General features: G+C 37.6%; 1 protein-coding gene across 3 annotated transcripts in view; it reads left to right on the forward strand.

Moving 5' to 3' along the window:
* The window catches only part of zmp:0000001167 (protein phosphatase 1 regulatory subunit 12A), a 179566-nt gene that overhangs the window by 80206 nt on the left and 74618 nt on the right, over positions 1 to 24742 (forward strand). For all 3 annotated transcript variants that reach the window (XM_051922020.1, XM_051922019.1, XM_051922015.1), the window contains exon 2: positions 24274 to 24404. In XM_051922020.1, the coding sequence (XP_051777980.1) occupies positions 24274 to 24404 (131 nt within the window). The remainder of the gene's footprint in view (positions 1 to 24273; positions 24405 to 24742) is intronic.

Here is a 24742-nt window from a genome sequence, read left to right on the forward strand (position 1 = left end):
CCATCAGGATTGTTTAATTACATAACAGCTACATTCTCCCAATATTTTATCCAGATAACCTTTTAAAAGTTGTCATGGTTTCTGCTTCGACTTCATAACTTAGAAATTTGCTCCAGATTCTCTTGACAAGTTGTATGAAGAAGTTCTTCCATGTATACGTTTAAATGTGTTTCCACCTTAATTTCCACTGTGTGATTCATTATTTAACTGAAGGAATTGTACAGAATTAACTTTTTTGACCAGTGTTTTAAATTAAGACCTGGTTTAGGACCAATGTCTTTGTCTATAAGGTCTAAAGAAGCTTAATCCACTTAGTCTGTCACAGTATGACATGCCCTTTATTCAAGAATACACTTGTGTCCTTCACTGCCTTTTGGAGGTGCCATTATCTTTTTTTTTTTTTTTTGTATGATGGCCAAAACTGTACACAGTACTCCAGAAGCAAGCACACTAGTGCATTATAAAGTACCAGCCTAACTTCTGTTGATTCTTTAGCAGTTTTTAACAATATATAGCCTAATGTTTTATTTGCCCTTTTGAAATGTTGTCTAGTGTTACAATGTAGCGTGATCTGTGCCAATGACGCCCTCCTTTAGAAAGCCCATCAAGCCCTGATCCCTTTTTTCTTCCTGTGCAGAACACTCTCCCTTGTCTAGCCCTTCCACCCCATTGCTAGTGTTTCTGTTCTACAGGTGGTTTTCATTGGCATACACTGCAAGCCCCATAACTCTATATGATCACTGTGCTGATAAAAGATTGTGGTGCATTAGAATGGCTCACTATATTATTATTAACAAATAGAAACATTAAAAAACATGTTTTGGCTAATTTAATATTTTCTATAATGTTACCTAATTTCACTCAAATCTGTCAAGGCATTTTTGTAAATTCGTTTTAATCGATACATAGAATTGTCCTTTCGTGGGTACATACTGGCCGAGATCCTGTCAATTTTCAGCTTTTTTACTGAATGAGAAATAGTGTTTTTGTTGAAGAGTGAATTAGTAAATGAGTCCGTTAACTTTGCATTAGATACAGTATTATATAGAAGATTTAGATTTATGGTTAATAACAGCTCTTGCCGTGAGCCTTTCATGGGTGACCGTTATGTTCAGTAAATTTGATATTTTTACATAGTAGGTCAGGAACTGCTCTTTTCTTTATAGTCTGACCTGCTTGCTCAAGCATCATTGCATTGCACGCCCAGGTTTATCTCCAAGCACCTACAGTAAAAGACCTCTCACACTATACAACTTCTGTAATGATTTTTATTCATTGAGTTCATTTAAATAATTTTCATGAGTTGGAGGGAATTGGTGGCAGACTCTGCGTCTTTTGCAACTCAGTGATTTTTTTTATCTTGTGTCTTTAAGTGTGGGTGTGTGTGTGTGTGTGTGTGTGTGTGTGTGTGTGTGTGTGTGTGTGTGTGTGCGCGCGCTAGAGCTGAGAACCAAGGAGCACTTAGCTGAAAGCACTGTGCATAAAGTCCTGAAGGAAAATGGGTGTTTATGACCACTCAAACAGAAGAGAAACTCCAGTTTCTGATGTCATATGTGTTCCATTACTTCAGAATTAAAACTGAAAATACCAAGTTCAATATTGTCACTGAATTTGCCATACCTGGAAAGCCTTTGTACAAGTACTGGCATGGGCACTGCCTCTGTCAATCGGCATGTTATTGGCTGTCAGAATGTGGCAAGGTTGTGATACTTTTGGAAATATGAAACTGCTGAACAATCTGACTGGAATCAAGTAATTTGACCTCATCTGTGATTTCTGATCATGTAATCTGAAATCGTCCAGGTGACAAGATCCAGCACCTGCAGCTGTTAATGTTGACATCCCCAATGACTAGAATCTGTGTAATGTGTTGTTGATTTGTTGGCTAGCAGAGTAATTATTCATTGCTTTAAGAGTTTTTGTCAGATATAGATTTGTATATTAAGCTGTAGAATTTACCCCTTCTGTTCCTTTTATGTAGTTAGTATTGTATCCTGTGTTTTCTAGGATTTCTTCAAGCCCATTTACTTGTGGCACATTTTGTGTTCCTCTGCTTATAGTACTTTTCTGATCTTTTTTTGGATTTTTTTTTTTGTAATTGGGCCTGTCCTGTCTTTTAGTTTCTGTTTAGCTTTAGTTGAAATAATGCTTTTTTGCTATTTTTTTGTTAGTGTTCTTTATTGATTTTCATTTTTTTAAAATTATTCAGCAGTTAATTAGGTATCCAGTTATTTACAGAATAAATTACATTTCCAATACATCTCTTTTCATAGTGCCTATTTATTTTCATTCATTTATTTACAGTTTAATCAGGGATCCAATTCAGAATAAATGTAATTACCAGATGAGAAGTTTTCCGTTGGGGTTAAGGTATTATTTTAGACACCTCCAAGGTGCTTGTTTGAAAAGTTGGCATTTAACTGCATACCCAGAATGAGAATTTTTCTATCAACATAAACACATAGACTTCTTTTGGGTCAGGATTGCCTGTCTTGCTTTAACAAATGTCCATTTACCCACATGTAGCTTTTGTCACTTGCCTATATTAAACTGCACAATTTTTGTTTTTATTTTTTTTCAAAATAAGTATTTTCTACAATTATGACATTAATATAACATAAAAAGAGACACCACAATAGTTTGTGCATTTGGGTTCATAATTATGTTTTTACTATTGTAGCAGAACTATGAAAATTGGTGGCACTTTTACATTTGATATCAGTGTTGTTGTTTTTCTTTTTGGTTTTTTTAAACCATTTAAGTGACGAAACATGAGTGTTCTTTTAACTTTTCTAGTTGCAAGGTGCTTTAAAATGCAGGTGTAGCCTCAATTAGATGCAGTATGTTGAAGGTAATTCAGTAAGAATTCCTGTCCCCGCAAATAGTAGCTGCAGTACAAGGAACTGAGATTTTGGTTCTTTTTTTCACCTGATATGGATTGATTTAAAACCTAGATTGATAAAAATAACGAGTTGTGGTCATACCCTATGAATACTGTACAGAGAAGAGGAAAAATCCTGTCCAGAGAGGAGCAGCAGTAACAAACTCTGGGAGTCATTTTTTCAGCAATTATAGTTTAGGAGCAAAATCTTTATTTAAAATATAAGCTTGGAAACAATAAAAAAAATAGAAGCTTATCACCTCTGCCAAGAACTGTGAAATTAATAATGAAACCAAACTTTGTTAGAGATACCATAATTATATTCTTTATTTTCTAAGTCAGTCTTTAGGTCTTAGAAAAATCATCCAATCTGAAGGGACCAACATATTAGATAATTAAGCATCTGTTCATCATGTCTAAACCATTTATCTAATTGATGCTTATTGAAGATAGAGCCTGCTCTGTCAGCCTCTGGAACATGGTAAGAACCTTACATTTTATTGTTGAAAAATTGCAGATGCAAATGTTTGATCAATTGATAAGTTACAATAAATGTTCAGGGCAATATATAGTTGTCACAATTTCTCCAGCCATACATTTTCTGAACCTGTTTATTTTAATACAGGCTAGCAGGGAGCTGGAGTCTATTCCTAGGGTAAGAATTAACTGTGGATGAAGCATGAGTACATTTCAATGCAGAGTCGCACAGTAACTAACATTCCTCTTACAGTGGATAAGTCTAAAGATACTTTTTAGCTTTACACACTCAACTTTAGGATGTCAAATGAAGCTAAAAGTATGCAGAAAGGCTTACTTATAATGCTAAATAAACGAGAAACAGGCCAGCAGTTGAAACCAGGACTTAGGAACTGAGAGGAATTAGTGCTACATACTGCAAAATTAAGTTCTTAAAAGGAAAATAATCTGTACTATTTTTTTGTACTCACTGATCCATTTTCTAATCCAATGTATCCCATGTATTAGTTGTATTTTTAGCTGATTCTGTATTTACATTATTTTATACTATTGATATCTGCTAGCTGGATGATTTGAGTTTCCACCTTACTTTTTTGTTTTTGGTGAGTTTTATACGTAATTAAGGTTATACAGGAAATCTGCAGTGGATATTTTCAGTTACTTTAGAAGTGTCATTTTTTTCTCTTGTCTGTTTTTACTGTTAATTTTTGTAGTGTCAGACATGATTAGTGAAATTATGTTTAAAGTGTGTTAATGCCTTCAGTAGAGAAATCAGTTTTTCATTTGACTCAATTTAGAATTTTGTTTAAAGATCAGAAGTTTACAGCTGTTGGGTAAACATTTTTCTCATATTATGCTTAAAGTATATACTGTACAATTGAAACACGCTGTCGTCATCATCTAATTTTAAAAAATCTACTTAACAAAGTTTTTAAAGTGTTTTCTCTTATCTTATTTATATCTTCTTTAATACAGGAAATATACTTCTAGGGTTAGGAGGTATATGTTATATTTTTAACATAGATGAAGTCTAAATAAAGAAAGCTCAGTTTTACATCATTATTATTAAAAATAAACCACCAGAGCACCATTTCATCCTGTGCTTTCCAATCTGTTTTATTTTGATCCTTTCTCATTTTTCTGTTTGAACTGATATTACATCACACAACTTCTAGTTGGTCGGTATTTTAAAGCTAGTAACTGCTGTTGCTGATCTCATCACCTGAGTGTATCAATTTACATGACTAACAAGCATTGGGCAAGTCAAACTAGATGTCTGCATGATGATTTTCCAGCACTGTTTCACATTATCAAAATATCATGAGCACACTCCCTTTTCTGACAGCCAGTAATGTTCTGCCTTACAGTACTGGTGCCCATGCAGAGTGTTTACAGTTAAGGTGAGTTCAGCTGCTACAACCTCTGCCTTTTTTCTATCATGATTAAAACACAAGACGTCAAACAGGATAGCTTCTCTTCTGTAACACCTACTTTCCTTATTCCTTGCCGATGCATTATTTGCATTGTATTTCTGGATGAGCACTTATTGGTTCAGCTCACATGCACACACAGTCAGCCCCTACAACTGAAGACAAAATCAGATCTTTTTGAGACATATCACAGACTAGTTGGACAGAGTCTCCGAGTATGTCAGAGTATATGACTAGCAGTCACGGGAACACACCATGACTGCCCCAACTCTCTAAACGTATGTAAATGAAGTCTGTCTGAAAATTGCTGAAAAGGTTGTATAATGTAACATGATCTTTACTGAATAAAAAACATGTTTGTGCCTCTAAATCTTTGTAGGTATCTGGAATTTGTACCAATTATTTAACTTTTTTTTTTCTTTCTCATCTTTACAGTCGGCACTGACAAGTCCCCATATCCTTAATATTTGGCTTTTTAGACCTTGAACTTGTATGTAGCATAAATGTAAATTTGTAAGAACTCATTTGTAACATATACAAATGATTTAAATTATATTATAGCATACATATAATAAATTAAATGTTAAATATTGTAGCTACCATATAGAATTAAGAAATCATCATAAAAACATATTTTTTATTTTTATTTGCATTTTAGTTTACTTTTATATTATACAGAATAACATTATCCCGCAGTAGAATACACATGTTTTGTGTACTTAAGCACACAGTAGTTGTATTGACAGTGATGGAAGACTCCATAGACTATACCTTGATTGTTTTTATTGTGGTTGATGATAATGTGAGGAAAGAAAATAAAAATTCTGTTCAATAGCATTTTTGTCTTTTGAAAAGAGCAGTCCTGTTTCACCCGGCTACCCCTTCCCCATCCAACCTACTCAGCCTAACATCCTTTGTATCATATACTGCACAATTAATTTCATGACTGTAGTCTAATATGATGGTCTACTCCTATCTCAGCAACAGCCAATTGAAGAAAGTTAGTCAAAGTTGCCCCATTACAATCTGCAACAGCAGAAAATGATGAGGAAAAGCAGAATGGAAAATGGCTTATAACAGTTTTTACTGATTGCTGCAGTTTTCAATAAAAAACAAAAGCCCAGCATAAGCTTATAATTGATGATTGGGCTATGCATATTGCACCCTTAAATTTAAAGAGGTATCTCTCACACCAGCAGGCAGATCACTCCAGAGTTTAAAGGTGCTCTAGCTGGAGTTCTAGAAAATCTGAGTCTTGTGTGCCCCGACATATTGGAATTAAACTATGCAATTTAATTAGAATGAATATATTTAAAACATGCTTTATTTGATCCATCCATCCATCCATTTTCTAACCCGCTGAATCCGAACACAGGGTCACAGGGGTCTGCTGGAGCCAATTCCAGCCAACACAGGGCACAAGGCAGGAAACAATCCTGGGCAGGGTGCCAACCCACCGCAGGACACACACAAACACACCCACACACCAAGCACACACTAGGGCCAATTTAGAATCGCCAATCCACCTAACCTGACAATATGACAAATCATTTCAAAGCATTATTACCTATACCTAAGGGCTACTCATGATATGTCTTACCCATGACCAGGCACACAATTGCAGAGCTTAATACTACTACTTGGGGTCCTAATTGGTGGATAGAGAGAAAGTAGCCTTTTGTTAACCATACACTTGGTTACAAAATTGTTGTTGGATACAGTGAAGCATAGTGAGACTGAATATGTGGCTGAATTATCTTAATCAGAGCTTACCCAAACCATGGCCTAAATGTCAAAATTGGATCATTTAGACCTTTGTTTTTAATAACACATTTTGTAGATTTTTTTAATGATATAAATGTAGGCTATTTTCTATATTCTTCACATTCACTTGCCGTTAGTATTCATGGTTTGTTTCTCTGCATATGTGGAAAATGACTTGCTTGCCTGATATAGTTCGAAAATAGAGAAAATTCAGTGGGAGGGAAGAAGTCAGTGAACACAGGAAAGTGCCTTTAAAAAAAATTTATATAATATATAATATAACAGGGGGTTTTGCCGCCTGCTCGCTTCGCTCGCCAACCCCCGTGTTTGTTTTTCCGGATACACGCTTTTAAGATTTTTTTTTTCTTTGAATTGTTGCTATTTCATTAGTTTCACTTTTATTTCAGAACTTATGTAAAAACAATATTTGGAATCTTTCGAGTCCCAATATGCTGAATCTTTTAAATGAGGTCAGTGAGACATGTGTTTAATGACTTTGTACCATAATTCAGGACAGGTTTCTCTGTTTGGAATTTCAGCACAGACAAAGCGATCTACATCATCAGCAGTTGATTTTTTTTTTTGCAAAGTAACCAATAAATGCATGTAAGGTAAACCCCGTTTTTGAAATTCTCTGACTTAAACTTTAAAGCCTTACAATATTTACATACTTCTGACATATCACCTGTGTCCATATATTCGATCTATATTCGCCTTTTAGTTATTTCTCTGAGTAATAATTTCTCTTTTTTGTGCTAATGCGATGTTTACTTTTTTTTCACACTGTCGTTTTTTTATGCTTTCATATTCTGTATGTTGCTCTACATGTGCCCTTTTTTTAACCTCTTTATGACATTTTACTTTGTTTTCTACTGTCTTTTATTTCTGACCTCGCTTTGTCCTGCTTTTATTTCAATGACACTTGGTCCGTGGTGATTATTTTCCCTTTTTCAAGTAATAATTTTCATTTGTTTACGCTACTGTGATCTTTACTTTCTTTTTTTGTACTTTCTAATTTTCCTGCTTTCATATTCTTTAACTTTCTCCACATTTGTATCGCGCATACTGTAGCGACTGACGTAATTAAGTGTCGCAAAAGTTCTACTTGAACAATCGCCGACTTCGTAACCCCAAACACAATTTTCTACTGTAGCATCCTCTATGACCCCTACTCCCCCGGGTCTCACCCCCCCTCACCGCATCAATCAATACTCCACTATCAGTCTTCCGTGCTGTACTCCTCCCTCCCACAATCGGACCTAACAGTCACTTAAAACAAAAAAGGCTTCAACTTGGCTGGGACGCTACAATACTTTCGAATTTTACTGCTTTCATATTCTGTACCTTTCTCTGCATGTGTATTGAGCCATCATTTGTTTGAGCCTTTTGAATTCCACTGCTTTCATAATCTTTTATCTGCCTTTTTTTCTCTCCAACGCTTTTGGGTCTCTTTACTCCGCGCTGCTGTTTCTTCTTTGCTTTTAGTCGTTGACATTTCATTTAGAATGTATTGTCCTTATACGCTTTATATGTGCTGAGCGCACAGGATTTGTGTGTGCTACGTGCCTTTAAATGAGTGAGTGTTTTGCTGGCCGTACTCTTAATTGATAAGAAGGGCATGTCTTGCAAGAATCTCATGTTCCACGACTCTGCGAGACGGCCCTGGGACAATCTCTTGGCACCAAGTCTCATGTTTACGGTCCCTGCGAGATGCTCCATGGTCACTCTTTTTTGTCTCGCGAGTCTTTAATGTCTTCGGAGAACTTCCGAGAAGATCATGTATCGTCGCCCTGCTTTTTCTTTCCAGGATTTTTTTAATAATATATATATACTGTATATATATGCTAAAGCTTTACTTAAAAATAATAATTTGACAACATTTACAGGAAGTAACCCTATTTTTTTTTTTATTCAGTACCTTTCTTGGTAAAGCGCAAGAGAGGGGGTTGTTATGACATCTTATCATAAATGTAGTTTCAACCATCTTTTACTCTCAATAATTGTTAGCCTATGGAAAAAAAAAAATATATATATATATATATATATATATATATATATATATATATATACACATACTAGCAAAATACCCGCGCTTCGCAGCGGAGAAGTAGTGTGTTAAAGAGGTTATGTAAACATATATATACTTATATATACATATCTACATATACACATATCTACATATATACATATATATACATATACACATCCACATATATATACATATATCAACATATATATACACATACATATACACACATACATACATACACACACACATATAATACACACACAGACACATATATACATATATATTTACATATCTACATACACATATATATATATATCTAGACATATATATATATATATATATATATATATATATATATATATATATATATATATATATATATATATATATATATGTAATTGTGTTGTCATTGTTATGAGTGTTGCTGTCATATAATATATATACACACACACACACAAACATATATATACATATATACACATATCTACATATACACATATCTACATATATATACACATACATACACACACATATACATATATACATATACACATACATACATACACATACATATATATACACACATACATACATACATACATACACACGTATATATATTTACATATCTACATATATATACACATATATATACATATCTACATATATCTAGACATATATATATATATATATATATATCAAAATACCCGCGCTTCGCAGCGGCGAAGTACTGCTTTAAAATTTTTATTAAGAAGAAAAGTAAACCTTTTTAAACTGAGGGAAAATGAATCAATAATTATTTGTTAAGGATCTCTTTGTATACCACGTTGTCAGTTCGCCCCTCCGGTTGTAATATGACCAAGCTGTGTGATGAGCTTACTCTTGAGCATGCAACGTACAGTTGGCCATGTGAAAAGCAGTCCTGCCTGAAATCAATGCCAACCTTTTGTAGGGTCTGTCCCTGAGACTTATTAATTGTCATTGCGAAGCAGAGCCTTAGTGGAAATTGTAGGCGTTTGAATTGAAATGGGAGATCAGAGGGTATAACGGGGATGCGAGGAATAAAAACTCTCTCCCCTGAGCCACAGCCAGTAAAAATAGTTGCCTCAATGAGGTTCTTTTGCAGACACGTGACCTGAACTCTCGTGCCGTCACAAAGTTTCAGTGGCTGTACGCAAATCCACACTCGGTTTCATATTGTTTTCGTACCTTATCAATTGTGTAGTGTGTTTTTTGAACAGGTTCGATTCATCGAAGTGATCACTCCTGCTGCGTTCAGTCACTTCACGTGAGCCGCTCTCTTGTGTGATGTTGCGATGTCCACGGGATTATTAAATGTTAGCTAAGACCCGGCAGTTAAAAGTTTCTCGCTACAGCAATTTTAACTCTGTTACAAAGTGATCCAAACTGTCGTTTATACCTTGTGTCTTCTCATTAAACTTGTATCTCGCGAATATGGCATTGCAAACGGCAGCGGGTCAGTTCACGTGCTTACGTGGGAGGCGTGATGACGCGATATATTTTGATATATATCAAAGCGGCAAAGTACTGCTTTAAAATTTTTATTAAGAAGAAAAGTAAACCTTTTTAAACTGAGGGAAAATGAATCAATAATTATTTGTTAAGGATCTCTTTGTATACCACGTTGTCAGTTCGCCCCTCCGGTTGTAATATGACCAAGCCGTGTGATGAGCTTACTGTTGAGCATGAAATCTAACGTGGTTTGTGCCCTTCAGAATGAAAACATTTTGCATTTACCTTTTTAATAAAAGGCGAGCTTTTAAGCCTGAGAAATTACCCCATAAATGCACACGTTTAATTGCACGTGTTAATATGTATGCTTACACAGTATTAAAAGACACTCAACAATTAACGTCATTTACCTTCGTTCCCGCGTTTGACTCGTGCTGTAAATCTCTTCCTTGTTTTCAGTTCACGTGATTACGTAGGAGGCGTGATGACGCGATACATGACTCCGCCTCCTCCATTAGAGTATATGGACAAAAAACAGGTTCCAGTTATGACCATTACGCGTAGAATTTCGAAATGAAACCTGCCTAACTTTTGTAAGTAAGCTGTAAGAAATGAGCCTGCCAAATTTCAGCCTTCTACCTACACGGGAAGTTGGAGAATTAGTGATGAGTGAGTCAGTCAATCAATCAGTCAGTCAGTCAGTGAGGGCTTTGCCTTTTATTAGTATAGATATATATATATATATATATATATATATATATATATATATATATATATATATATATATATGATAAGGGTTGTGTCTGTCTGTCATGCGATTTTACTTGGGAATCGCTAGAGCTAAAACCTTGATGTTGGTCCTAGTTGAAAATATAATGATGTGCAAAACATGTGGCTAGCAGTGGCCTCTGCAAAGTTGCATGGGTTTCTTTCTTACGATAACCAGCATAGGCAAACTGATCGAGATGGTGAATGGGAAAAGCAAAAAGAAGATCATGAAGCAAATTGCAGTAGCCAGTTATGTAATTTTAAGAAGAAGAGTGACAGTCTGGCATCTGCTGAGCATCAAGTACTTGAGAAACGTCAAACTGCTGGTACTCACCAAGTTCTATAGCTGGAAACTTGATATTTGGAGGACCAAAGGTCTGCTTGGTTTGTAATATCTATATATATAATTCACTAAGACCATGGCAAGCAAGACGCACGCAAGACAGAGCCCCGCCCACCAACTCTTACCCTCCTGTGGCGTCATGGGATACGCACGACAGAGCCCCGCCTACCAACTCTACCCCTCCTCCCAGAACACTACGACAAACTCAACACAGAACAGAAACACACTGTTGACACTGTTTTACACGCTGCATACAGCAATTCCCATCCCCGACAAACATGCTTCTTCTTAGATGGTCCTGCAGGACCAGGGAAAACGTTTGTCTACAAAACCCTGATTCATACCATCGGAGCTAGGGGAGACATTCCTACAACCGTAGCATCTACAGGAATAGCTGCAACATTGTTACCGGGTGGACGAACTGCACATTCCGTTTTTAAAGTACCGTTGAGGCTGAATTTTACTTCCGCATGCAACATCAAACCTACCTCGCCACATGCTCAACATCTTCTGCAATCCAAATTGATAATATGGGACGAGGCGGTAATGACACATGCATTCGCATTCCAGGCAGTTGACAGGTTATTACGTGACCTCACGGGTGACACGCAGCCATTTGGAGGCAAAACAATACTATTAGGTAGAGATTTCCGACAAATTCTCCCCATCATTATGCGTAGCTCCCGAGCACTTACTGTCGCCAGTTGCATTAACAAGCAACCTTTGTGGCGTCACATACATGTTCGTACACTGACGACAAATATCAGCGATCTTCCTGAAGAACAACATTTCGCAACATGGCGCCTCAATGTTGGAGATGGGACAAACGGAACACCTGTGACATTGCCTTCACATTGTTTTCCTTTTATTTCTGATCTCGTTCAACAACTATATGGCGACATCGACTTCTCAACTGTCACTCTGGAACAACTCGGTACGCGAGCTATAATCGTCTCTGCTACAGTCCACATGCACCTCTGAGCCATTTTTTATTGTTCTTTTTGGTTCCGGCTGCTTTTCTATATATAATCCACCAAGTCGCCCGACCATGGGATACGCACGCAAGACAGAGCCCCGCCCACCAACTCTAACCCTCCTCCCATGTCATGGGATATGCACGACAGAACCCCGCCCGCCAACTGTAACCCTCCTCCTGCATCCACCCTCGCTCTCGAGCCATGATCAGGCAGTGCGCATGGGGTACGCACGACAGAGCGTTGTACTTAGTCACGGAAGCATAGTCATACAGTCTGCTCAACAATATGCTGACTACATGAATACTTCCGGAGTTTATGGTGGCAAGGCAGAAATTGTGGCGATGTCCCAAATGCTTCCAGCTACTATCACCACTTCCGAGATATCCCTGACCCCATCAAATTCAAATTTGCCTTTTACTTTTACACGCAGACAATTTCCTGTTAGATTGGCCTTTGCAATGACAATTAATAAGGCACAGAGCCAAACTTTCAAAAAGATATGCCTGTACCTGTCAAAACCAGTTTTCAGTCACGGACAATTGTATGTTGCTCTCTCCAGAGTTCCATCTTTTCATTCACTCACAGTCGTATCCTCAAACCCACCCCATTTGGACAACTGTGTCTTTCAGGAAGTGTTCACCCATCAATAAATAATTATGTGGCGTATGCTACGCCGCGGGTTGGCTAGTTTGTATATAATCACATTTTCCCATATCTTCCTATTGCATTCTGGATTTTTAAAGGGCTGGAGCCTGTCCTGGCAGCAAGCAAACCGTGTAACCTGAATACCTTTGGGATGCAAGAGGAAACCAGGAATGTAAGTCAGACAGTGCTTAGTTAAGCCAATGTTACATTACATGACTTCTTGTTGCGGGGTATGTCAAATTTGCTGACCACAGTTGCTGATTTTGTTGTTGAACCGTGTCAGTTTAAAGGCCTGAAAATTGCTGGCCACGTGACACTTGGTGATCTTTTGCTGACCTTCCAGTGCATTTGAGCTCATCTCTTATTCTGCCTGTCGGAGCCTATGCCTATCAAAGTTTTAACAGTTATGCAAGCTGAGCTGCAATATCTGCTTTTTTTTTTTTTTTTTTTTTTTTCTTTTTTACGTTATACTATATTACTTAAAATATGAGACATCACCCAGACAAACTTCTCTTATGTTTATGAGGTCCTAAGTCCCCGTTCTCTATGTTCCTTATTGCTTCATTATATGCATTGTTCTTCCAGGTGAACGTTTATTGGTTGTCAGCTCTCAAGCATACAAGCCCATCTCTACAGCTGAAGACAAAATCAAATCTGTTTGATTTTGTCACAGCGAGTTGCAGATTAGTTAGATTGAGTCGCTGAGCATGTTAGATTACGCAACTGGATTTATAGGAGCGTGCCGCTGACTGCCTCCAGCTCACTAAGATTATGTAAATGAAGGCTACAACTGAAAATCTCTGAAAGCCACAGAATGTGACAAACATCACTAATCAATAATTTCACTATAGATTTAAAATCTAAAGTCATGAAGTCTCTTCAAAAAAAAAAAAAAAAAAACTGCTTTCCCCAGCTTCCAAATGTTAAAATTAAAGTGGTATGTTCTTTCTTCTTTTTGCAAAGCTAGACCTACCTACTGTTATTAGAGAAGTCTCATTGTAGCATAACATACTCATGTTGGAGCTGTTGCTGTGACTGCTTGTAGCACCTTGTGTAACTGGAGAAATAGTGTTGATTGGCCATCAGTGCTGGACAATTTCATGTAGCTACAGTTTTGATCATGATATCTCTCCTCATCTTGAGCTAATGTTGGAGTTGTTGGAGTGAATCTGTCCCCTTCAATAGTGAGCATTTTAACAGACCCAAAGTTATACTAAAATTGTCATGATTTGCCTGTGCCATGATAAAGTTCAAAATGCCCAAAGTGGTCCTAGGCAGCTGGCTGGAATTAGTTTTTAGTAATTAGATTGTTTATAATCTACACTGGTGTGTGTGTGTGCGCGCGTGCAGATTGCATTGTGTTTTTATGTTTAGTAATACGTGTATATTTTTATCTATACTATCTTGCTTAATATAATTCAAGATTGTATAAACAGTAGAGCTTATCTTGACAATTTTTAGACGCAGTGAATTAACATACCTATTGCAGAGTGCTCTCTGTCACACACTTGCACACAGTCAGTCATATTGGGACAATTTAGAATTGTTAGTTAACCCAAGAAATTTGGGAAGAATGTTGAATGACCCAAAATAAAAATGTACACACACAAATGGTTGCCACAGTAAAATTCAGATTCAGCTGAAACTTGTAGGCTGCAATGCTAACCAGTGTGTCACCATATTACCTTGGTTTGTTTTTCTTTCACGTAATTTTACATGTTTATTAGTTTGTATTTTTTTTATTTTATTGATTTTATTAAAATAAAATAGCATTCCATACAAATAACCCAAGTTTTACAAAAATTGGTTAGAAAGAGTTTGTATTTTTGAAAGTCTGTAAATGTGCTGAGCTTATAAATGGAAGTATACTTTGTAAGAATAAGTGAAATTGCATGAATATGCCAAAAACACGCATATTATGTTAACTGGCAGCTCTAGTTCAGACCAGTATGTATAGTATATGTGTCGATGTGCCCTATGATACCTTTGTGACGATGCGGGTTCGCTGCATACTCCCATTCAACTTCTGGAGCCCTTGAACCCAACACTGTCAGTAATGTTACCGATGAGCTCAGCAGTGAGGCACAACAATGGAGCAAGGGGATGGTGTAAAAAGATGCAAAGTGCTTTTATTAAAATCAAATCGAGACAATATCCCAATAAATAGTGCAGTGCCTTCCAAAAAGTCATTAAATAAATAATCCATAAAACGAATGAAATAGTGGAGGTTAAAACAACACAGAAATAAAAAACAATCCTTTAAAACGAGGTTAAAACAACGCTGGGGAGCAGTTCTTTAAAAACACAAAAGCCCATTGTCTTCTTTACCTGGCAGCTCCCCTGCTTCTCCCATCTGGGCCCTGCAACAGGAGAGCCGCTCTTCTGCAGCAGCTGACCTTCTCTCCGCTCATCTGGTCTGGAGGCCTCCCTATCCCTGGCTTCGGTCGCGCACCCTCCAGACCGAGACTTGGCTTCCCTAATGACCAGGACGCACACATCAGGGAATTCACCGCCCAAGCCTCCCGACTCCCGCTGCCTTCTCGGCCTTACGTGGCCAGCCATCCTACTGCCGGTCACTCCCGTTTCTCCATAAAATACTCAGCGGGAGCGACCACTTCTAACTGCCCTAGGTTTTGGCCAAACACCCCTGCTAGGGCTTACTGTCCAGCTGCTTGCCTGCCTGCGCGCGCTCGCTCGCACCGGCTTTTTCCTCCTGCTTCCTGCAACCTCCACCTCTTTTTCTTCTTAGCCGCCTTTCTTCTTAGCCGCCTTCCGCTTCTATTTATGAAGAGGACGTGGCAATCAGCAGCCCTTGGGAACAATTACGGATGTGGACGGTTTCTCACCTGTGCATTTTTTTTGTTAAGAAACACCCACACCACGAATCCCCCTGGAACTGCTTCAGCCACTCAACCACCACGCCCCCTCGTTAAGCTGCAAGTGCAGCGATTATTTATTTAAAACTGGCCTCTTGACGTGAGGTGTGGACCCGCTATACCACAGCCCTGTCTAAGGTTTGTTCCTATGCTGCTAGAATGGACTTCAGATGGGCTGCTAGAATGGGCTGCAGCCCTAAATGTGGATTCTGATGATGAAAGCATGAAATTGATATTTTGTAAAAATGTAATCATCACAATGTTTTATTTATAAGAATTGTGCAGATTAGTATGATGAGCAAGCAAGTACTTTTCAATTTATTTAATCAGGATATTACAAGTACTGAAAAGGCTTGAAAACTTACTTAACTTTGACTTTTACAGATTTACATTGTCAGTCAGATAATATTTGTATGGAGTGTTTTATCTTTTGTTGTGGCCTAGCTCATGACTTCCTGAAGATTATCAAGGGGGCCTTGCTTGCATTAGAAACATTTATTATGATAAAGAAGGAGTTAAATATATAAGTGGCTTTATTTGCTTGCTTACAGGATTAGGTCATATTTAAGGAAGAATTCCTGGTTTGACTTGTTTAGCCAGTCAGTTGAAGATCATGCAGATAGATTTTTCACAAATGTGGTGCATCACTGTGATATATACTAAGACACATTGCCCTTGGCAGAGCTGAATTTATAACAATATATTCTAGTCATTTGAATGCTTACAGCCTACTCTGTGTGTCAGCTGTACTCAGTTTTGTTTTTTGGTTCCTGACAAAGATGGGTACTTACAAAGTATTTACATGTATTACCAAATAGTCAAATACAGTATGCTGTAGCTATTCCATCCATCCATCCATTTTCCAACCCGCTGAATCCGAACACAGGGTCACGGGGGTCTGCTGGAGCCAATCCCTTGTCTGCCTACTGAACAGAAACACCTGCGATATCTACCTTATCTACCTGCGATAAGAAGCCATAAGTCTTCCATCTAGCAGATGTGCATTAACATTCTCAGTAGTGGCTATGTTTTTCACTAAATGTGTGATAAAAACTTTACTGGCAAGTGAGAATTGATCACTGAAAAGCCAGACAGAATCTCTTAGAAAGCAGAGCACTGGCTTTTCTTTTTGTTATCCAAGTATCATAAACGTTGCTGATAAAACCGATTTTGCTTGAGTGGCAGCAAGAGGTAACACAGTGCAAAGCTAGAATATACAATGGGTGTCTCACTAATTGATATCTAAGGGGCTGAGTAATAAAGATACCAGCACTTAAAAGATGGCTTAATCTGCATTTGTGGCATTAGTATTTTTTTTTTATTTTTTTTTTATGGAAAGTCTTTGTTAAAACTTTGTACTGCCAGAATTCTTGCCAGCTGTGTTAGCTTTGGTTGTAAGACTGCAAAACAATGTAAGACACAGTCTAGTACAATGAGTCATAAATAGATGCAAGTTTTAGGAGTAAAGTGTTTTTTTTGTCTATCTATCTATCTATCTATCTATCTATCTATCTATCTATCTATCTATCTATCTATCTATCTATCTATCTATCTATCTATCTATCTATCTATCTATCTATCTATCTATCTATCTATATATCTATATAATTCACTAAGCCAGAAGACAAGTAGCCAACCATGGAAAGCACGCCGGAAGGGGGGTGGATTCACTAAACTGCTGACAAGTAAGACGCCAATGGTGCACGCAGGAAGGAGCCACGCCCACCAACTCTTAGACCATTGGATACGACGAAAAAATCACAGCCACGCCCACCAACTCGGACACGACGCCTCGAAAACATGCCGTCATTTCTGTTTCTCTGTGCCACAGTCCACTTGCAGCTCTGAGCCACATTGACTTTTCATTAGTCAACCTCAGTGGAATCTTGGTTCACACAGAGGCAACGCCAGAGAGAGACAGAGGCATACACAGGCAGCGTGAGAGAGAGAGCCGCGCACACACACAGAGGCAACGAGAGAGAGAGAGAGAGAGAGAGAGAGAGAGAGAGAGAGAGAGAGAGAGAGAGAGAGACACACACACACACACACACACACACACACACACACACACACACACACACACACACACACACAGACACAGGCAGCACGCGCGAGAGAGAGCCACGCTACCGACGAAGTAACTTTCACTAGCGTGGCCTCCATCGTCACAGACGATCCCGCTTTCAGTCACGGACAATTGTATGTTGCTCTCTCCAGAGGTCCATCTTTTCATTCACTCACAGTGGTATCCACAAACCCACCCCATTTGGACAACTGTGTCGTTCAGCAAGTGTTCACCCATCAATACATAATTATGCGGCGTATGTTACGCCACGGGTTGGCTAGTATATATATATATATATATAAAACATAAATACTTCACCCACTGGCCATTACAATCTGTGTGTTTTTCTTAAATTACATTAGAGTATGGAGTCGGTGAAGAAACTTTGTCTAATTAGAAAAGAGAACATATCACATTCTGGGAGATTTTGATATGTTCACCATGGCAAAGTATTTCTGGTTAGTCATTTATTTATATTTGGGCTCCTGCTGAAGTATATAATATATTGGCTTTCCCTGATCAGTATGTGACGAGCCATGTGTTTTCCAAGCTGGTGTCTGCAGACGGTTGACTCGACTAAGCAGCTTTTGTTAATGATGTAAGCAGGAATCTCTGATCATTGCTTCTAAATTTGGTTTGTACAATACATAGTGTGCCTAACATAGTGTGCTGGGATTTTGTAGCCTTTATAGCTTATGATTGTAAGTTGTTACCAACTAATGCTAGTGTACAGCCCATAGTTTTTATGTCCCCAGGCTTTTCAACCGTTCATTTATTTTATTCTGTTTTGATGTGCTTTAAATCCTAGGATGCAGTAAAGTGAATTGAACTCCAGTCATTGATGTGGCACACAGTGGAATAATATAAATCCCTTCTGCACTAGTCCAGTCTGTGGTAGCCACAAGCTTGGGCCAGTGTTTATTTTTGCTCCTCCGTCAAACCCTAGTAGAAATTTTAAATGTTTGAAGAACTTATAGGATTAAAGATACTCAAATAGTAAACAATTGAAATTTGAAAGGAATTTTAAGAATCTAAAAATCATAAATCGAGTTCTTAACACAAGGTGAATGTTAAAGACTGACCAAAATAAATAGCTCCTGAAAAACACACTGTACAAAGCATCCTTAAGGTTTTAACAGCATTTTCAAGTGAAGCAACAGCAGATCCCCTCAGAATTTGAGGCATTCTGTTTAATTCCTTACTACACTTCTTGATTAAATAATATTAACAGCCCTGTAGAGAACAGTTATTTATTTTTACATTTTCAGGGGTCGGTAAAATTAATCTAATGAGCTGCCTGGTCTATACATGTATGTTGTGCTAGGCGATGAAATGATTTCAATTTTTGAATGGTGGAAAATACTTGATGATAACGATGATAAATGTAGGCTATAAAAATCGATAAAATTTGTTTTTCCCATTATAAAATTTAAAATAAATTGTGTTGTGACGGACGATGCCTGTGGAGAGCATGTAGCCTTGGCGAAACACCAACAAAACCACCAATCATGATGCATTTTGCAAATTTACCCATCCCCCATGAAGAAGCCATGTTGTAAACATTAGTAACGTGGTTGGGTGTTTGGCAAATATGCTATGCAACAAGGATGTCCCAGTAAGTGAAGCTGAGGAGGAAAGTAATTTTACTGGTCAGGAAGAGATAACACAAAAGAAAGTTCACACATATTTAAAAATCAGGAAAAATGAAAATGCATGCCACTTTAAATCTGTGCTGAAATAACTGCCGTCAAATGGCCTGATAGAAGTTGAAATAAATAAAAACAAAACACTTTGTCAAGAAATGGAAGAAGTTAAGTTACTTGTTTTGTTTTGTAAAAGTCACAACTGCAGAAAATACTGATCTTTTTCAAAGGCTTTTACTGTAGCATGGGAACAGAAGACCACATCCTGTTGTGCTGTATGGGGGAGGAATGGACGCCTACTACTAAATAGCTTTCTTCCTTACAGTGCAGGCCTTTGCTGCAGAGCTCGTAAGATCACCTTTCTGTATTGCCTAAAAATCACTTTCTTTCTGACAGTAGAATGTATACCAGTAAACAAATGATAATTTGCTGTGAAAAGAAGGTAAATCTTGAGTGTTAATCAGTTGTTGATCCTTCTTTGTTGTATATGCTTTCCAATCCACCTGCCTGATAGCCTATGAGAGTTTGGAACCTCCGTCAAATAAGGATATGCCCCCATAGTGTGGGTGCGGGTCTGGCAACATTTTGGGTTTGACGCTCAAAAGATCAGAGTGACTATTCACAACATGAGTAGTTTTATCATTTTGACAGCTGCAGATTGTAAACAAATGTGTATAGAACATCAGTTTGATTTGCATTACTTAGACCATGTGTTTGTTTTCCAAAGGCTTTCTATAATGAAATGGCACCTAGCCGAGTTGTTAAATAGTTTAAGAAGGTAAGCTAGTTACTTTACCTCCTTGTCTCCTTTTTTACTAAAATTTTATCCTAACAAGTCATGGTTCAGAGACAGAAGAGTCGGGTGAACACATTTGTGGCACAGTTTACTCATCCAGGTCCATGTCAGTGACTGCTGTAAGTCAGCAATTGCTGCATTTGTGATGCCCCTGCTGTACTTGTTTAACCTAATTTATTGCTTCTTATTCCTATATTTAAACTAAATCTTTTCAGTATATAGAAGGCTTTGAGAAAGTATTTGCCCCTTCCTCATATCCTCTGTTTTTGTGTATTTGTCACAATGAGCACCATTATCTTCCAATGGAGAATATTTGGAACAGTGGGTAATCTCCCCAGGAAGGGGGGCTTGCCAGACTTACTTCAATAGTACAGTGTCAACTCATTCAAGAAGTCACAAAAGGTCCCAGAAAAGCATGCAAAGAACTGCAGGCTCCTCTAAGCCTCAGTTACGCTCAGTGTTCATGACTCCAATACTATAAAGATACAGAAATTGCACAAACCTTTGTTACCCAAGTGTAACATTAGTGCTTCTTGTATTTGCAAAGAAACAACTGCTTGATTCCCAAGCCATTTGGAATAATGTTTTATGGACAGATGAGTCAAAAGTAGATCCCTTTGGAAGACGCAGTTCCTACTTACAGTATGTCTGGTGTAAAACTAATACAACATTCAATAAGTAAAAACATAGTAACTACAATTAACAAGAGAACATTTTTCCATGTTAGTTAAGACAGTCAGTCTAATGCTATACATCTGTTTGTGCTTCACATGTTAAGAACAGCTGACTATTAAGGGGACATCCTTTGCAACTTTCTCTATGGGTTATTTTTTCAGGTTTTTAGATTTTATTTGGTTGCATATGGTTACAGCCCTCACTGCCTCAAAACCCACTAGATTTTACAGCTGTAGGTGGCATGCCATATGGCTTGTATTTGAGTAAAGCATAGGATTGTGATAAAATCTTATCTTGTACCTTTGATGATTGGATCCAATAAAGTGTTGTGACATTCATGAGTGTGTTTGTTCATCGACATACATTATTCAAAAGCCATGAACAGCAATAAAGTCTGCTGCTTTTTTTATTTTATTTTTAAAACCTTGGGCTCACTATGTACAACATCTTGCTAGATTATCTCCTTGTGCATTGTTGTATTGAAGAATAAAGTCATGCATCCTGAACAAAGCTTGACATATTAATAAGTCACAAAGGAGGTGAAAGTGGATCATAGTGAAAGTCTATAAAGAGTAGATACCATTTACTCTGCTATTTTATAGTGCCTTTAAGAACTGTTTCCCACATACTCTGGATGTTTTTCATGTTTTATGTAAAAAAATTCTGTTATATTAAAGTGAAAATAAAATTTTACAGAATTCTATATTCATCTTAAAAAAAAAAAACTACATCTGGCAAAGTGGCAGGAGTTCAAAACTGCCGTGCATTAACAGTTCCCATTCAAGGGCTCAAGGTATTCTTAATAAAAATAAGGAGCAAAAGTTACAGGGTAACTCAAAATTGAACCTGTGTGAGTCAGTGAGCGAGCCCTTATGCCCATTGCCCTAACTCTGAACTGGAGTAAACAGGTTTGAAGATAGCTGGATGTGCAGCTGAAGGAAACCGAAAAAAGCATTGCTTTCATTTCTACCATAACAGTCTGTGAAAAGTTAAGTCGTGATAAATTAATTAGAATGATTTAAAGATTATTTGCTTTGCTTTAACTATGAAGATTTGTTTGTGTTGGTCAGTGTTTTGAAAAAAACAAATCCTAGTTTATTTTAAAATTCCATTTTGCTAACACATTAAAGAGGGGTGGATGAATACCTTTATTAGTAGCTAGCTAATGGCGTCACAGAACTTAAACAATACCAGAATGTTCACTTTTATTACATTGCTGGGTACTTTTTTCCAGACACCCACCATCTTCTCTGTAAAAGAGTTTTTCCTTGTTTCTGTTTCTAAATGTGCTTCCCGTTATTTTCCATTTGTGTCACTAAGTGCTATTGTCGCTAATTAGAGAATCTGGAAGAGTATTGATGGAACTTCTGATGAATATGAGAATCTGGATTAGTTCTCCATAAGTCATATTTTGTTACTGAGCAGTCAGTCTTTGTTTAACAGTGCCTTGCAGCCACACCAGAAGGGCACAGAAGCTTTTTTTCCAAGCTTATTTTTTAAATGGGTACGTTTATAAAAAAAAAAAAAAAAAAAAAAAAAAAGCTCAAAAAGCTGAACAATGCAGAGCCTTTGACCATGCCAGCTTGTTATAAACAAGTGGTATCAACAAGTAAAGTAGTCTAGGAGTTTCTGCTCTTTGGTTAGGCTGCAGTTTTCCTTGTTATCTCAGCCCACATTTTAACTTTATTATCACCAGCAATCTACTAGTGGCTCACAAAACTTCTGTCAGTCTCTTTATCAGCTGTAATCATTGTTCAATCTGCAAAACACATGGCTATTACATTGTATAGCACAGATTTTATAGGCAAGCCATCCTCTGACAAAAAGCTAGTGAAAAAAGTAGATTCATTTTTTACTTCCAGCATTTCCTATCTTCTTTGCCTACAGTGGTTCCCCCTGAAAGCAAATTTAGTTGAGAATTATGTGACTAGCCCTCGGAAAGGGACTGGTTGTTCACGTGTGTGCCTGTCACATGTTAAGGCAGTCACTCCCTGCGCCATACAGGTATTTGATATTCTTACTTGCTTTTCCCTTTGCAGGTACCATGTCTCCACACTACACTCGCTGGTTTATTTTCGAGGGTTACAATCATTAGAATTTTCAAGTTGTTCTCAGCCTTATCTCTCAAGAGGGACCAAGGCTTCATGAATTGGCCATGTTAGAAACTTCCGTGAAATCATGAGGTCTCATGGGCACATCAGTGAAAAAATATTTGAAGAAAACTTGATGTGGTATAGATCAGAAGTGAGGTTAGAGGTTGACAGTGCTGAATACAGTAGTAAAAGAAAGCAATTTTAGTAAAAGTAAAAACATGGGGAGAAGCACCATTTGTGGACAGCATCTCATTCTAGAGCGCTGGACAATCTCCCTAGTTTTACAAATAATGTGACTTAACAACCCATGGATTTGCCTGATTTTACTGTGCTTTTTTTGTGTTGTTATTCTTAAAATCTTTTTCAAATATTCCATGGTATTTTTTGCCATAAACAGTTTGTGTTGTTCTTGTCCAAAAACCTTCGAAAGACTGAGGAAATTACTTTTGTCTTGCAATCCACTCACTCATTGTGTCCCAGTGACGCATAAGTGCTAGTAAGGCGTCTCTTTGTCCTGTTCTCAAGATGACCTTTGATCTTTGAAGCAGTGGCCTCATACACTTGAGAGGAGAGTGCCAAGGTTCATTACAGGGCTAATATGTGCCAGCTAGTCTTAAACAAGTGTGCCACACAGCCTAGCATTGACCCTTGCCATTAATTCAGAATGCCCTATTATGGCTTTAGTTCTGCATACTGGCATTTTCTTTATAACTGGGGGAGGTGTGGTAGTTGGAATTATTTTATTCTTATTTTTTGTATTAAAAATTTGACAGTGCTACACAGTGCCTGTGGAGCGGTGTTATTCGTTTGTTGCCTGGCAACCCCAGTAAAATATACATTGTTTTTTTTTTTTCCATGTTCTCTATCCAAGTGGCATTTGTGTATCTGTAGAAAGCTAAAGCTGTATTCCCTTTGTGGGGCAGGAATGAGCTTCTGGAGTAGCACAGTGTGTTCTGTTGTGCTGTAGTTTGCTGCACAATTAGGTCATTTCCTTGTATGTGGCCAACAGGGCTGACACTGAACTGAAACCTGTAGGGAACTATAGGGTCAGCGGGACTTTAAATGTATGTACTTGAAGAATCCAGTGACTCTGAGAGGCCATCTTCGAAAATAATGAAGTTGGTGTGAACTTTGCAAGATGGTGTATTATGCTTCATTTCATGTGGTCAGCTTTGTAACACTTCATCATAGGAATCATTGGGATAGAATATATGAATTAATTTCTATTAAAAGACTGTTGTGTTAAGTTATCCATTAAACCAAACCTCCATACCCCCTAAAGTTGTTTTGTTATCTTGTGGCATTGTGACTCCCCTTGTAAGTACTAATTTTCTCATTAAGGCCTGCATTGACGAGAACCTTGAGATGGTGGAGTTCCTTGTGGAGCATGGAGCCAACGTGAATCAACCTGATAATGAGGGCTGGACACCTCTTCATGCTGCTGCATCCTGTGGATTTGTGGAGATTGCACAGTGAGTATTTTAAAAAAATAGCCTGCTTCCTTTTCTGACCTAGTGTGGGAATGTAGGAAATCCTCATTGATTTTTAAAGTGCCATTTTTATGGTGTAACCATAGAATCTTACATTTCACTAATTTAACAAAATAATTTTCATGTACCTCACTTCACTTTGTACTAACTGTTTATTACAGGGAAAGTAAACCTGCCCTCAACTCATTAAACTGCTAGGTTTGCTTTATGCTTTTCCAAACTACCAGGTGAATTTGATGGCACACAATTTAAAGCTTGACTGAGAGTCTCTTTTGCATTATGGAAATTTTCATTGATTGTTTATGGGAAACGTGACGACA

Source organism: Erpetoichthys calabaricus, chromosome 2 (genome assembly GCF_900747795.2).
Source record: "Erpetoichthys calabaricus chromosome 2, fErpCal1.3, whole genome shotgun sequence".
Lineage (NCBI taxonomy): Eukaryota > Metazoa > Chordata > Cladistia > Polypteriformes > Polypteridae > Erpetoichthys > Erpetoichthys calabaricus.